This window comes from Arvicanthis niloticus, chromosome 22, assembly GCF_011762505.2.
Source record: "Arvicanthis niloticus isolate mArvNil1 chromosome 22, mArvNil1.pat.X, whole genome shotgun sequence".
Lineage (NCBI taxonomy): Eukaryota > Metazoa > Chordata > Mammalia > Rodentia > Muridae > Arvicanthis > Arvicanthis niloticus.
In genome coordinates this window covers 4,495,998-4,511,488 of record NC_133429.1, presented here as the reverse complement: position 1 = coordinate 4,511,488, position 15,491 = coordinate 4,495,998, and the positions used below count along the sequence as shown (strand labels likewise).

Sequence of the window (15,491 nt, the reverse complement as noted above, 5' to 3'; positions counted from 1 at the left end):
ACTGGCACTAGAGCCTAACTTCTCGGGATTCCATTATACACTGAAGATCAGCTGAGTGATCAGCCTTGACTGAACAACTACTAGATCCTTGGACTTTCTGTTCACAGCCAGTCATGGGTGGATTGCCGTCTTTAAGTCATTCTAATACAGCCCCATTCTACATATTTATAGAGTCTAGACTAATACAGATTTTGGTTCCAGAAGTAGTTCTAGAGCATCAAGAGTATAAGAATGAGTCTGTTAAGTATCTGAAAGAGGCTTTTCAATTTGCCAACACCCACAGTTAACTGAAGCCGTCCAGTTAGTGAAGCCTTTGCCGGGAGCTCAGAGAGGACTGAAAGCTCATGCAGTGAACTATTTCACAAACCCAAGGAAACAAATGCATTTGATTATCCCTACTCACCAGTTGTGGGTGGCAATGGGTTTGTTGATTCTGTGTATGAAACTTTTGGCAGTTTGGGGGAAAATAAGGAAAATGATGATGCTGGTCGGTTGCTCTCAGCATCTCTGGATAAATTGAAAAAGGATAGGGATGAACTTAGTGATGCATATAAACACTCCAGAGGCTCCTGAGTGTTCCCTGGAAGAGTCTTCTCGCTAGCAGACACAGAGCCCAAGTATGCCTTTATAGTTTTACCTCAAGGAAATATTAAATCTTCAGCCCTGGGCCAAATGAGCAGGAGATAGCAACCATTTTGGACTTACTGGTAACACATATGCACATCAGAGGATGGAAAATAAATTCAACCAAAATTCAAGGGCCTTCTACCTCTGTGACATTCTTAGGAGTCCAGTGGTGTGGGGCACACAGAGATATTCCTTTAGGCCAAAGGAAATGGTGAATGAAGACCGCCGGGCCAGTAATGAGGAACCTCTTTATAACTTGTCAGCCCCAAAGGCCACAAGATTTACCTTTTCTCAGTTAATGGCCTTAACCTGTTTGTGTTCTGCTGGAATTTGTAAATAAAGCATTTGTGGCCCATTTGTGTGTGTGTGTGTGCGCGCGTACGCGTGTGTGCGAGTGTGTATGCATGTTTGTCCTTATTATTTGGATTTCATTGTCTAAGATTTCATTTAATTCACTTGAATTAGAGGCCACTACTATGGGATTAGTAATTTTTGGTTGAGTTGTGTTTTCTTGATTTTAATGTTTATTATAGTTTTTCAGTAAGGCTTCTTTATTTTGGATTAAGTCACTGGCTATTTGTTCTTGTTTTTAAATCATATTGCTTTTTTTTTTCAAATGGAACTGATTGCAATTTTCAGGTTGTTGTAGGGTTGAAGTTTTGGTTAATGCTGCTCCATAATCTTGGGGCCACCAGGTTAAAGGGGAAATAGTGTCTGTAAAAAATAATCATTATCCGTGGGTAGGCCCACTATAAAAATATATTTAAAAACCACAAATTATCATCCCTCAAATACCAGTCATTTTAGAAAATGGAGGAATATTATGACTTCTTTTTGCACACGTGTATCAGTTACATTAGGTATGAGTAGAAAAGAAAAGAAAAGAAAAATAAAGGTGGTGATTATACCCGTGTTGATGACAAACAGTAGACAAGGAAAAAGTAAATGCAAGGGGGCTGTAGGAACGTGAGAGTGCAGATCAGGTAAGTTTGTTTAAAAGTACAGAATTGCAACCAGATAACCTAAAACAGTCCCAGCCATTAGAAGGCTGAGACTGGGAACTCTGAAAACCAGGCCAGGCTGTGTTCTTTGGGAAAGTCTCTGAAAGGGAAAATAATAAGGAAAGATAGAGAAAAGAGGTAAAAAGAAAAGACAGAGAAGGACACAGATGACCTGCTAATTTGTCAGTAAATATTAAATATAATTTTTTATAAATGTGAAGGAGAGAGCGCTGGATGGGAGTCTGAAGAGTTGGCGGCTGGAGAGCCGACTCCGTGGTTTAGAGTGCATACTGTTTTTGTAAAGTACCCAAGTTCTGTGCCAGGACCCATGTTCAGCAGCTTATGAGTGCTTATAACTCCATCTCCGCGGATGCAGTGTCCTCTTCTGGCCTCCATGGGCACTTGCACACGTGTGACACGCACACAGACACACAAACATATTTTAAAAAAATAAATTCTTAAAATCTATAGATGCCATCTAGTCAGCTTGCTGGCTGCAGCCTCCAGTCTTTCAGCTTTCCTATTTCCGCTCCTGTCTTTCTAACAGATCACTTAAAATACCTCTGTCTGCCAGTTCCCTGACATTGCTCCAAGCTTGCACCTTCTTCACCTGGCTCACTGCAGCAATCTCTTATCTGCTCATTACTTTTTCCCTGGCCTCTTATAACGCTTTCAGCAGCCAGAGCAGACTTTCAATTCTATTCTTTTCTCTTCAAGGCTTCCTTTCTAATTTCTACCAGCTCTCTGTGAACTTAGTTCTACCTCCCCAGTCAGATCCTCCTGATGGCAGGAATGTCTGCTCTGGAAGTCATCTATGGAGTATTCCAGGTTTATGTGTTCAGTGTCCCGAAGCTCCACTGGGACTTGCGCAAACTTGCACTTCCTGAAGAATTTTTGGAATGCTTCGAATCATAAGAATGGTTCTGTGTCCTTCCATTCCCAAAATGTTTGCGCTGGAAGTGACTATGGTCAAGAGTGGTGGGTTGGATTCAAGAGACTTTCAAAAAAGTAAACAGAATGGGTAAATTGTCAGTCACAGAGACCTTGTTGACAACCATCAATCGCAAAATGAGAGAGAAGTTTAGAAGCTCAGCCAAATAGGCATAGTTCATATCAGACATTCTTTTCAATGCCGTTTCTCACGCGTGCAAAATAAAATAGAGTTTAGCTGACATCTTTGCCTTGTTAAAGAACAGACTTCTACTTTTTTTTTTTTTTTGGTTTTTCAAGACAGGGTTTCTCTGTGTAGCCCTGGCTGTCCTGGAACTCACTCTGTAGACCAGGCTGGCCTTGAACTCAGAAATCCGCCTGTCTCTGCCTCCCAAGTGCTGGGATTAAAGGCGTGTGCCACCACCGCCTGGCCCTACCTATTTTTAATTCCATGTAAGATATAGAGTTATTAATTTCACATGTAACTCCAGAAGAATAACTTCGGAGTTTCACGGCCAGGTTTTTAGACCCCAAGTAAAAAGGTTTGTGTTCGGATTAGAGATTTGGCGCCACTGTACACTCTAGAGGATGTTTTTTCTGTCATTTAAGCAGTAGGAGGAGTGCACGTGACCCACTGGCCAATAAGAAAAGTTACGTAGCTGCATAAACTGTCCAATAAGGTTTTCAAATGTTGGAAGAGGGCGGGCACAGGAGCGGGGGATGCCACTTCCCGTCCAGCCATTTTAGGCGTTTGTGTCTTCTGTGGAGAGAGACCCGTAGGTTGTTTCCCCAGTGTCTGTGTTCCATCCGCTCACTGCAGGAGCCGCCGGAGGACAGCGGGACACCCGGTGACTGGAAATGGTGCGTGCGGCCGGGCGTCCCGGGTGTGGGGAGGCGGCTGCTGGAAGCGGAGGCGGCAATGGGCTGCGGCCTTCCAGGGCAGCTGAGTGTGCGTCTCATCTGGCTCCGCTGGGCCGCGCTGCCCCGGTCCCTCTGGGTGGAGCTGGGCCAGCAGGCAGAGCTGCGCTCCTGTCCTTTGCTCAGAGCTCAGTGCTGCGGCCATGGCCTCCCTTGGCATCCGGGCGCCCGCAGCGTCGCGGCTCCGAAGCCTGGGCGGTGGCGGCAGCGTAGCGGTGAGACTTGGGACCCTGGAATTCGTGTGTATGTGTGTGTGTGTGTGTTGCGGGGGCCAGGGAAGCCGCAGGGTGTGGTGACCTTGTGTCTTGGGCGTGTTGTCATAAACAGGGGGACAAGTTTTGTGTTTCCAATGCCAGAATTTATCGAATAATTAATAATTCACAAGTCATGTGTATTTCGTTAATAATTAGTCAAGTATTCCCGATTTTGCTAACCAGACATTGGCAATCACGAGTTTTTTATATAACAGTCTACTAACATTAAGTGGCATATCACATATGAACATTTCACACAAAAACATACAAATGTGCAGATCACAGAATGACTAAGAGCTAAAGTGGTTGAGTTTAGAGTCTGTTCTGAAGTAGGAGGAATTGAGCTGAGACGGGTGCAAAGAAGAATCTAAAGGGGACCAAAAATGATATCCTAGCAGTGTAGGCACAGAGATGTCAAGTATCCGTGCACCGAGCATGCAGTAAGTCAGTCAATTTGAAGTTGGCTGAATGTCCTGGGGAGGAGAAACTGCACTGGAGATGGAGTCCAAGGACTGACTCAGTTCTTCCTTGTGGGTAAGTCTGACTGTCGCCTGCCATCCTTTGGTCTTGGGATACTCTTTTTTTTTTTTTTTTTTTTTTTTTTTTTTTTTTTTTTTTTTTTTTGGTTTTTGAGACAGGGTTTCTCTGTAGTCCTGGCTGTCCTGGAACTGACTCTGTAGACCAGGCTGGCCTCGAACTCAGAAATCCGCCCGCCTCTGCCTCCCAAGTGCTGGGATTAAAGGCGTGCGCCACCACCGCCGGGCGGGATACTCTTTCATGGTGCCAGGTGAGGGGGTTACATGTTGTATGCTTTGTGTGGTGTTTCTGGTACAGTTTGGTATATTTTCAGTTGTTGATATTGTCAGTTTGTCCCTCCTAGTGTTCTGGCAGATAGTGGGTTTTTTTGTTTTGTTTGTTTGTTTGGTTGGTTTTTTTTTTTTTTTTTTTTTTGCTTGTGTAAACAAGTTGCATTGCCCTTCTTGGGGGGGGGTGGAATCTTAAACTTGGAGTAACTTTGGTGGAGGTTGTTACTTGATAAAATGGAGTCACTCTAGGCTTGACACTGTTGGAAAGCAGGGATTCCCTACAGTATAGAGTATCACAGCGGTCTGCCCTGGCTTCCTCTTCTGTCTCTCCTCCTCTTCCTCTTCTTCCTCCTTTTCTTCCTCCATGACACCTGCTTTTCCTGTGAATCTCACAGATTCAAGGGGAAGCTGTCTTTAAATCCCATAAACTGTGCCTGTGAGTCTAAATCTTAGCACTAACAGTAAGCCCTGAATTTCTACCTTCTGATATTCTCAAACTCATGTATATGGGTAGGGCTGGAGTTGGGCCCTGTCATAATTGCTACTGCCCTCAGATGTTTAGTTGTTTTAGCGAGCCTGCGGTGGCTCACAGCTTGGTGGACCGTGTCCACGTTCCCGACTTCGAATCCCGTGTGACACCCGTCTTGTCTCATGGGAAAAAAAATTTTAGTTGTTTTATTATTGTGTGTATGTGTGGTGTGTGTGTTTCCTGCATGCTACAGCTTGCATGTTGGAGGTCAGAGAAGAATTGTGAACTGTAGTCTCTCCTTTACATGGGTTCCCAGGATTGAACTCATGACACTAGGCTTCTGCATCCAAATGTCTTTACCTGCTGAGCCATGTTTCCATTCTCTACACATTATTTTAAAAGGCAGAGCCCTGATAGAGGTAGACCTTACTGTATGTGAGCGCAGTATTGGGTTAGAAAACCCTGTGTGTTAGGTTATAAAGTTCCCATTGGTTACCCTGAACGGGGCTTTTCTAACTCTTAGGGAGGACAGGAGTAAGCAAGTTATGTATAGAAGTTAACAAAAGGCCCTAGAGCCTGGCGTGGTTATATAAGGTGGCACACTCAGTTCTTTAAGAGTGCTCAGTTGTTTTTTCTGTATACAAGCTGGCTGCTTTGTCTAGGCCATTTACCAGCTTCTGGCATCCACCTTGAGTATACACATTCATTAGTCGCTTGGGGTCAGGGTGGAAGGCTGCTGCCAGTGATTGCCAGTGGGCCTGGACTCAGGCCTACCACCCCACTCATCTTGTTAGTGTGAGTGGCTGTGGAAAGAATATAATGTTAGAATCCAGGCACTGCTTAGAAAGTAACATCTCTAGCCCCTTCCCCCTCACAGATACCCACATTCACCTTACTAAGATACTGGCTGCATTGCTAGCTAACAGATTTCAGGTGCCAGGATTTCCCACTTGGAGAAGTGGGTTTACATTAGACTGGGTACTAGTGGCCACACCCCCTGCTCCCCACCCTCTTCACTTCCCTGCCTCCTTTCTGGTCATCTGAGAGCCTGCTCCTAGCCTGGCTCCTGCTTTGAAACTAATTCCATCCCCAGGAAGCTGTAAGAACACCTTCCAGGCAGGTCCACATTCCTCTCTTTAGAGCTAAGGCCACACTGCTGCCTGCCTGCTCGCCTGCTTCACAGAATCTCATGGAAACATTCCCAGTAAGAACATTTTGGCCATCTTACAGAATAAGAACTGAGATAATGACCGGCTGGGAAGCAGACCAAGACTGTTCTGTGTGCATCTTGGGTTTTGTCTTAATCCTTTCGCATTTCTGTTATTACTGGTTTTTTTTTTTTTAATAGAAATATTGCCAGATCCCAAAAGTCAGGTCTGGTATGATCAGACCCTTCCATTTGTTCTGTGAAATAGCTAGATTGATTTACAGAACTGCTGTTCTTTGGCTCTCATTACTGTGTCTCTAATTGGCAGTTTGGGACTGCTGGGCAATCTGTCTTGATTGCCAGAATCAGGATGTTGAGTTTTAAATTTTTGAGTCACTTATGGACTAGGAAATATTTGGACTAATTCAACTGGTTTACTTTTATGTGAGCACTTCCTCATCTTGTGAGCCAGCTTGTGTCGTACACGGATGTGGAGATGTAAGCATGTGTAGATACTTTATCCACATCCACTGTCCACAGCTTTAAATAGAACATATTACAGCATTTATTTCTAGTTATCATTTGTCAGTCATAAGCTAAGCTGTTAATTACAGCTTTATTTTTATTTATGTGTGTGTGTGTGTGTGTGTGTGTGTGTGTGTCTACTAAGCATATCCAAGGCCAGAAGGGGTGTCAGATTTTTCTGGAGCTGAAGTTATAGGTGGCTGTGACCTGCCTGACGTGGGTGTTGGGAACCAGACTAAGGTCCTTTGGACCCATGAAGTTCTCTCAAGAGCTCAGCCAGCCCTTAAGCTCCTGTGTATCTTTTCTATCATTAGATAATCTTCCCAAAATCTGTACTTTTATAAAAAAGACTTTAAATATAAACAACAAAAAAAATTGAAGACCTTTTAAAAATGTATATTTGTTTTTTCTTTGAAAATGTCTCACCATGCACTCAGTATACTTGGATTAAATCCATCCTATAATCCCACTCTCCCGGTTTCCTACTGCACTGTATGTGCCTCCCAACTTCATGTACTCTTTCTTTAACCCACCGAGTCTAATTAGTATTCCAGTATGGTCGTGGGTGTCGGGTCATCCACGAGCAGCGTTTCTAAAGAACACTGTATCTCCCTCCTCTGCCAGCCATCAGCTGCCAATCGGTCCTCTCTTGGGAGTTGTGCTTTGTGTTTTCCATTCTGAAATTCTGACTGGTTTCATCTTGTGCTGTTTTTAAGCAAGCCACCACAGCAGCTGTGAGTTGGTGGATGCAGCAGCTCTGTCGTGTCTGGAAAACATGACTTCCCATAGTCCTCCCTGACCTCTGACTCCCACAGTCTTTCCTCTGCTTTCGTAATGATTCTTGAGCCTTGTGGGGAACAGGATGTAACATCGATGTCTCATTTAGAGCTGAGCTCTCCACAGTCACTTATCTCTGCATTTTGATTAACTGTGGGTCTCTGTTTTAACTTCAAGAAGAGGCAGGCTTCTTTGATTAGGGTGAACAGCTATAATAATCTATTAATTGGTATTACCGGTATTACCGTAAGTGTTTAGAAGAAGTTTTAGCAGAATAGTAGCATTAATTTCTCCCCTAAGGCCTATGACGTAGTCAGCTGTCAGTTTTTGGTCCAGTTAACAGTACTAGCTATGGATTCCATCTTGTGGAGCAGGCTGTGAATTCAGTCAGAAAGTGGTTGGTTGTTACCATTACATTGGTGCCACACTTGGGCCTGTGGGTGTGTCTTGCCAGGCAAGTCATTATAGGTTGGAGTGCCCACAGCTATGTAAGACTTTGCCCCAGCAACCTACACAGCACCTTTGGTAGTGTGAAAGCTACCCAACAGGGATGAGGATTCCATCTAAGTACCAACTTCATGTCTTGTGACTCAAGTATGAGGTGTGTTCAGCACTAGGGTCTTACCATCAAGTTCTGGTGGGTAACCAAGAGCAATGGTGATAATCCTGTATTGTAAAACTTAAAGTCTTGAAGACAGAGTCTCCCCTGTTCTCTAAGCAGGCACATTGGTTTTAAAATAAATTTTCTGTTTTTATGGTCCTATACTGGTTGTGGCAAGAAACTTGGAAAAAACTGCTGGTTTTGTTTGTATCATGGAGGAAACAAGTATGCATGTGATTGTATGCTTAACAATTATATCTGAAAACATGCAAGATAGGCTGTTTTTACTAAGACGTGGTCCATTCTGAGATTACATAGAGATACACTTAGCTATCTGCTGGAGGTTACTGGCTGTTGTGGCTGCGTCTTCTGAAAAGGCAATTAGACTTGAACCTATTAGACACACTTTGGGTCAAACCAATAGAAAGGCATTATATCAAGCAATATAAAGGAAATGCACCAAGAGACATTTTAAAACATAGAGATTAACACAAAGATTTTTGGGAAAAGAGATAATTAGGGAAATAGTAGGCGTGGCCTTCTCAAGGGAGAGCCTCAGTGAGTGCCTTTACAATGCAAGGTCTTTCAAGTTAAATTTCTAAGTATTAGGAAGATTTTTATTTACCAGCTTTTTTAAAAAGTAAGTTTAATGTTATATGTATGGGTACTTTTCTAACATATATGTGCATGTATCACATGTGTGTAGTATCCACAGAAAAGGATATTGGATCCCCTAGAACTGGAGTATGGACAATTGTTAGCCATTGTAGGGGTGCTGGGATCAAACCCAGATCCTCTCAAAGAGCAGCCAGTGTTCTTAACTGCTAAGCCCCTCCCCCCAATTTTTAAAAACATTGCTCAAAGAGTATAGTTTACAACAAGGTTAAAAATAAAAAGAACTTTTTTTGTAAACAAAATTATCCACTAGATTTACAAAGGGGCTTGTTTAAATTGGTAATAAGAGGGCATTATTGTTTTGACCCTATTTGGCCTAATTCATTCTCTTTGATAAGATGTCTTAAAGAAAACATATCCCTGTAAGCAGTCTTAGCTTTGTCATTGTTGTTTGGTCTTTCCTGACTCCATAAACTGGAATGGCAAACCAGTGGCCTAGTTTCTTCCTCATGCTTTCTCTCCCAGGTCCCAATACTCTCTCCCTTTGTTTCATTTACCTTTTTCTTTTTTTAAACTTAGAACAATACAATAAAACATTCACAATTTAAAACCATTTCTCATTAAAAGTCTTTACATTTGTACTATAATTTTTACTAAAAATATATCCTTGGGGCCTGAGTTGACTTGGTTGGTAAAGGTATTTAGCACCAAGCTTGACCATCTTAATTAAATCTCTGAGACCTGATTGTGGAAGGAAAAGAACCAACTCCTGGAAGCTGTCCTTTCAACTTCACGCACAGGTGTACCACGGTACTGGAGGTCTCTCTCCCCCACCCTCTTCCCCATACTGTCCCCTGCCAGACATCAGACATCGTGTGTGTGTGTGTGGGGGGGTATGTATGTAATGTGTGTATGTGTGTGTAATTTAAAACAGCAAGAAAGAAATCATCATATATATCTGTTTGGACATATGTTTAACATTTATATCCAGTTTTTTCCCTTCCTGCTGGATTCTATTTATTGATTTTTAGTCTCATAAGACATAGGAACAAAATAAACTGACTTATTTTTAAACAAGAGTTAAAAATCAGTTTACATTTATGGTATAGTGGGGCAAGTCAAGATTTTCTTTTTATATATCATTAAACTAAGGCTTTGTCTGCTGCTGAGCTTGGAAAGACTTTTGTCATTTGGGTTTTCTGTTGTTTATTTACTTTTTTTTTCCTCTTTGAGTGTATATGTTATGTGCTGTGACATGTGTTTTCTTGTTCCACCATGTGGATTTTGGGGGTCAAATTCAAGTTGCCAAATACCTTTACTTCCTGATCCACCCATTTGGAAGGCCTACTATACTTTTTTGTTTTTTGGTTTGTTGTTGTGGGGGAAGCAGTTGTTTTGTGTGTGTCCCAAAGGTCTTGCTTTAGGCTTATTTGTAACATATATAACCCAGAGTAGTCATGAACCTTAAATTTTCCTGCCTCAGTTTCCCAAATGCTGGAATAATTTTTGTTTATTATTTTAGTCACGCTTACTGACTTTTAAGACTGAATATTGGATTATTGTCCATGGAGTAGAGGAAAATATACTGCATATTCCCAAGTTTGTGCCAGTTTATCTTTGCCTTAGGTGATTTTTGTTTGTGATATGCAGTCTCTAGTCAACAGTGAGCTGTTCTGTTTCAGAGTTGCTGAGGAGAGACTCATTTCCTGCATGCAGTGGATTTGTCTGTATCTGTGTCAGTACCTTAGTGCTGTGAGTGTTGCAGCTTTAGTCTCTTGTTTATGTTAGGCAGGCTTTTATTTCTTAAATAAGAAATAACTGGTTGCCGGGCGGTGGTGGCGCACGCCTTTAATCCCAGCACTTGGGAGGCAGAGGCAGGAGGATTTCTGAGTTCGAGGCCAGCCTGGTCTACAGAGTGAGTTCCAGGACAGCCAGGGCTACACAGAGAAACCCTGTCTCAAAAAACCAAAACAAACAAACAAACAAACAAACAAAAACTGGTTAACATTTATTTCAACTACTATGTTTGGTAAAATAGATTTTATTATATTCACTAGTTATTTTTCCTATAGTGTTGATTAAATAAAAATCTGACAAGTTTAGGGAAAGACGGTTCGTTCTGGCTCACATATTGGCGGTCAGTCTATTATGGTAGGAAAGTCAGGGCAACAAGCACAGGAAGTACATGCTCATATCATCTGTAGTCAGGAAGCAGAGCACTGTCTTCATTTTATGTAGTCCGTAATCCTCTACCTAGATCACAGCGAATAATTACATTAATTATACCAGTTAATGTAATCTCCATGATCTCTCAGAGACATTCTCCAAGGCCTCAGTCTAGATAACCCATCGGTGCACATGGAGATGTGTCTCTTGGGTGATTCTAGAGTCTGTGAAGTTGATAATTTTAACATTAACCATCACAGTTTCAATCTTTGTCAACTTGACATCCGGACTCTTAATCATCCCTTTTAAGCCGTAACTTTCTACGCCTATCTCCATAGGCTGGTGACCATCTTACAATGTAATATGCATTTTTACCAACACCAGAAGCGTCCCATTGTCATTAAGCTTGTTTAAACAATTGGAAATTTCAAAGTGTCTTAACTGTAAGTTCCTATAAAATGAAAAACAAGTCACATACTTCTAATATATACATTTATTTATATATGTTTTATGTGCATTGGTATTTTGCTTGCATGTATGGCTGAGGGTGTAGGATCCCTCCAGGAACTAGAGTTACAGACTGAGCTGCCATGTGGGTGCTGAGAATTGAACTTTGGTCCTCTGGAAGAACAGCCAGTACTTTTAACTGCTGAGCCAGCTCTCCAGCCTCATATACTTCATATCCAATGGCCCAGAGCAGACATTCCGATTGTAAAATAGAAGAATTGGGGCCTAGCCAATGATAATTGGGCCAAAGCAAAATACAAATCCAGTGAGGCAAACACCAAATCCGACATCTCTGTGCCCAATATCTAACTGATGAAACTGCCTGGATTCCTGAGGGTAGGTAGCCCCACAACTCCAGCTCTGCCACCTGCAGCACATACAGTCTATTTCTTGGACTGGCTCCTCTGTGCCTGTAGCTGTTCTTGGCAGACATCACAAGATCTTGGCATCTCTAGTATCCTGTGGTCTCCAGGGTCACTTAGGCTTCATCTTTAGAACTCCACACGGTGACTTCTGGGGGTCACTTTACAGGGACTCGGACTCTCAAATGGCGACTGGCCTCAGCTGTTCTGTATGGCCTCCCTGTCTTGCCTCCTTCATTTCTTCAAAACTACCACCATGTGGGGAACAGTGCCAAGTTTTACTGCCACCTCAGCTTGGAGCCTCTGGCTTTGCCCTCAGGCCACCTTATTGTTCTACTGTGCCCCAGCAAGTTTTCCTCCAGTGACACTGATATTTTTATCAATTACAGCAGTTCTCAGCATTGTTGTTTTTCAACGTTCCATAAACCTGGCTCATTAAACCCTGCTTTTCTAACCCAGATACCAGGTTTTTTTCCATGTTCTTCCCACAAACAGTGTCTAAGATGGTCATTTGTATATGTCACATAGACAGCTCCAGTATAAGGTACCAGTTTTCTGTCTTAGTTTCTTACCTGGTTGCTGTGATAAAATACCCTGATGAAAGTATCTGGAAAAAGGATTCATTCTGAGTTACATGGCGGGGAAGTCACACTATCAGGAGCTTGGATCTACTGCCTTCATTATCACAACAGGAAGCAGAGAGCAATGAATGCATACTGGTGCTTAGCTATCTTTCTTTATTCTATACAGTTCAGGATCCCTTGCTCAGGCACTGCTAAACCCACACCTCAGATGTGTGTGCCCAGGTCAAGTAATGGGATCTAGATAATCACTCACAGGTGTGCCAGAGGCTTGTGTCCTGGGTGATTTCTGGTCTTTATTTTGTTTTGTTTTTTTAAGATTTATTTTGTGTGGTTATGAGAGTTGGGGGGAAGAGGGAGAGGGAGAGAGGGGGAGAGAGAGAATGTGCTCATAGATGCTAGAAGAGGACATTAGATCCTTTGGAACTGGAAGCACAGGTGGGCTGTGAGTCATGTGATGCGATTGGAGTTTGTATTGCTTTGGTAAATAACTATAACCAAAGGCAACCTGGGACGAAAGGATTTATTTCAGAGTACAGATCCACATCATAGTCCATCACAGAGGAAGTTAGACAACAAACAGGACAGGATCCTGGAAACAGGAATTGATGACAGAGGCCATGGAGGAGTGCTACTTACTCTCTTGCTCCCCGAGGCTTGCTCAGCCTTTTTCGTTAGAGCTTCTAGGACTAACTCCTCAGGAGTAGCACCATCCAAAGTGTTCTGGCCCCTTCCATATCAATCATCAAGAAAATATACGGCAATCAGTTGGGGGCACTCCCCCTCCCCCCTTTTTTTTCTTTTTCTTTTTCAAGACAGTGTCATACTATATAGCCCTCACTATATAGCTGACCTGAAACTCACTATGTAGACGAGGTTGGCCTCACAGAGATCCACCTACCTTTGCCTCCCAGTGCTGGGATTAACGGTGTGTGTCACTATGCCTGGCACCTGGGGCATTTTTTCTATTGAGTTTATAGTTCTTCCAAAATGACTGACTGGTGTCAAGTTGATGTAAAACAGCTAGCATACTGGTTTTCACAAGAGCAGCAAGTGTTCCTCATTAGTGAGCCATCTCTACAGTCCACCTAAGAAGATATCTTGAGGAAGGCTAGGCTATTTTGTTTAAGGATACAGACCATCACGACAGGAAAGGCATTGCAGGAGGAGCTTGAGGTACCTGGTCACATTGGGTCTCTTCATCAGAAACTGGCGATAATGCTGGTTCTGAACGGAGGAATTACTCTGTTCTCTGAATATGTTGTGTTCTAACCTGTATCTGATGAGCACTTAAAACATTACAAGAATTCTGAGAGAAAAAGTAGCATGTGATTGACATCAACTGTTGGGAAGGCTACTCCCTTCTTTACAGTTGAGGTGGGGGAGGAATCCGTCTAAATAGCAGTTGCAGATACCAGGAGAATTAGAATTGTTTTCTTCTACATTTGTAAGAATATGCAGTCTTGGGACAGCTGGTGTATACTGTGTTTTGGTGCATTAGATAATTAGAATTAACTGTAAATGTTGCAGTGAACAATGTCCAAGGAGAGATTAGCACAATATATTAGAACAAGGATGGTCCTATCCTGTTGTTTTACTGGATAGCTCCAATCTCCTGTCAGAATTACTGTGTGAAAGATACTTAGTGTGTGTGAAACTTAAGAGTATGATGACCAGGACATGACTAATGCAAAGAACATCGTATCTTACTAACTTCTTATGAATTAAGATTAGATTTCCAGTTCTATGAGACTCACACTTCCTTGTGGAAATGTATATGGGCTCTTTCAGGAGTCAGTGGCCTTTGAGGATGTGGCTGTGAACTTCTCCCTGGAGGAGTGGGCTATGTTGAATCCATCCCAGAAGAACCTCTACAAAGATGTGATGCAGGAAACCTTGAGGAACCTGGCCTCTATAGGTAAGTATGTCATCATTCCTTTAATCAAAGAAAACATGCTTCTGCATGAGTTTATATATGGTAAAGAGATTTGAATGAATACTTGAGAGTCACTTTATACTGCAAATTTTGCTATAATCTATTAATTATATTTACTATGATGTCACAATTTATAATGATTCTACTTTGATTGTATTTTAGGGAGCAGTTTGGAGCACCATATCATTGAAAATATATACCGAAATTCCTGGAGAAAACTAAGGTAATATGGGCCTCAAGAGACAGCCATATTCTTTAAGGGTTGTGTACTTGTATACTTTATAAAGTAGTAAAAGATACAGGTATGTCCAGTTTCAAATTCTACTACTCACAGGAAATTTTCTTCAACACTGGAAACATATTAAACATCCTGAAAATGTTACAAGGATTCCAATAGTGGAAATAACTTGAACAACCTTATACCCAAAGTGATCTTTGTCATACTTAATATGTACTAACTTTGCTCCATACGATATTCTTACATTTTAAATACTGATTTATTCACAAACCTTATGTATAAAATATATGTGACAAAAACATCAGGTATCTTTTTAGGCTTGGACTAAATATCAAAATCTCATTGTGGCTTTTCCAGTAGTTTAGAATGTAACATGATTGTGCTCATCCCTTTATTTTTTAGTTTAGTTCTGTGAGGGGTATAGCATCACATGGATTCTGTATTCAGTAACCTTTCTTTCCTTTCTATTTATTTATTTATTTATTTATTTATTTATTTATTTTTGAGACAGTATTTGTCTAGTCTTGGCTGTCCTGGAACTTTCTGTAGACCAGGCTGGCCTCGAACTTAGAGATCCACCTGCCTCTGCCTCCCAAGTGCTAAGATTAAAGGCATGTGCCACCACTGCCTGGCCATTGTAGCAAGTTTTCTTCAGAATTCAACAGAAGCATGTTACTGTTTCATGGACTTGAATTACCTCTTCCCAGATTACTCTTTTTTTTTTCCCCCCTCCAGGTTTGGTTTGGTTGCTTTATGCACATAAATACATCCCTTGCCTAAGTAGAATTTGTTTCCATCTTAGACATAAATTCCTTAGTTTTAAGAAGAACTACATGCCTCCCTTCGTTCTGGAGACTTTGCTTACTATAGCCAACAAAAATGGCCTTGCACAGCAGCCTTTGAGACATAACTTGCTGATAGACGTCCTGCTTTTTAGCAGGCCTCCCAAGGTGCTTAGATGGCATGGAGAATTGAAATAGGTATTTTACTGTTACATAAGCCATGTTTGCTAGACCCATGTAGGTGACATA

The 15,491-nt window shown here is 41.9% G+C and overlaps 1 protein-coding gene across 6 annotated transcripts in view; it reads left to right on the top strand.

The window, feature by feature from the left end:
- The first annotated feature begins 3,260 nt into the window (after nt 1-3,260).
- The window catches only part of LOC143435938 (uncharacterized), a 77,849-nt gene continuing 65,618 nt past the window's right edge, over nt 3,261-15,491 (top strand). For 5 of the 6 annotated variants that reach the window (XR_013106237.1, XM_076919695.1, XM_076919693.1 and 2 more), the window contains exons 1-3: nt 3,261-3,419; nt 14,078-14,204; nt 14,385-14,445. Coding sequence is in view for 5 of the 6 variants with exons in the window: in XM_076919695.1 (XP_076775810.1) it covers nt 3,417-3,419; nt 14,078-14,204; nt 14,385-14,445 (191 nt within the window). In the remaining variant the exon portion in view is untranslated. Of the gene's footprint in view, nt 3,420-3,911; nt 4,265-14,077; nt 14,205-14,384; nt 14,446-15,491 lie in introns of those variants that run through there. The other variant, XM_076919694.1, reaches the window with a different exon arrangement.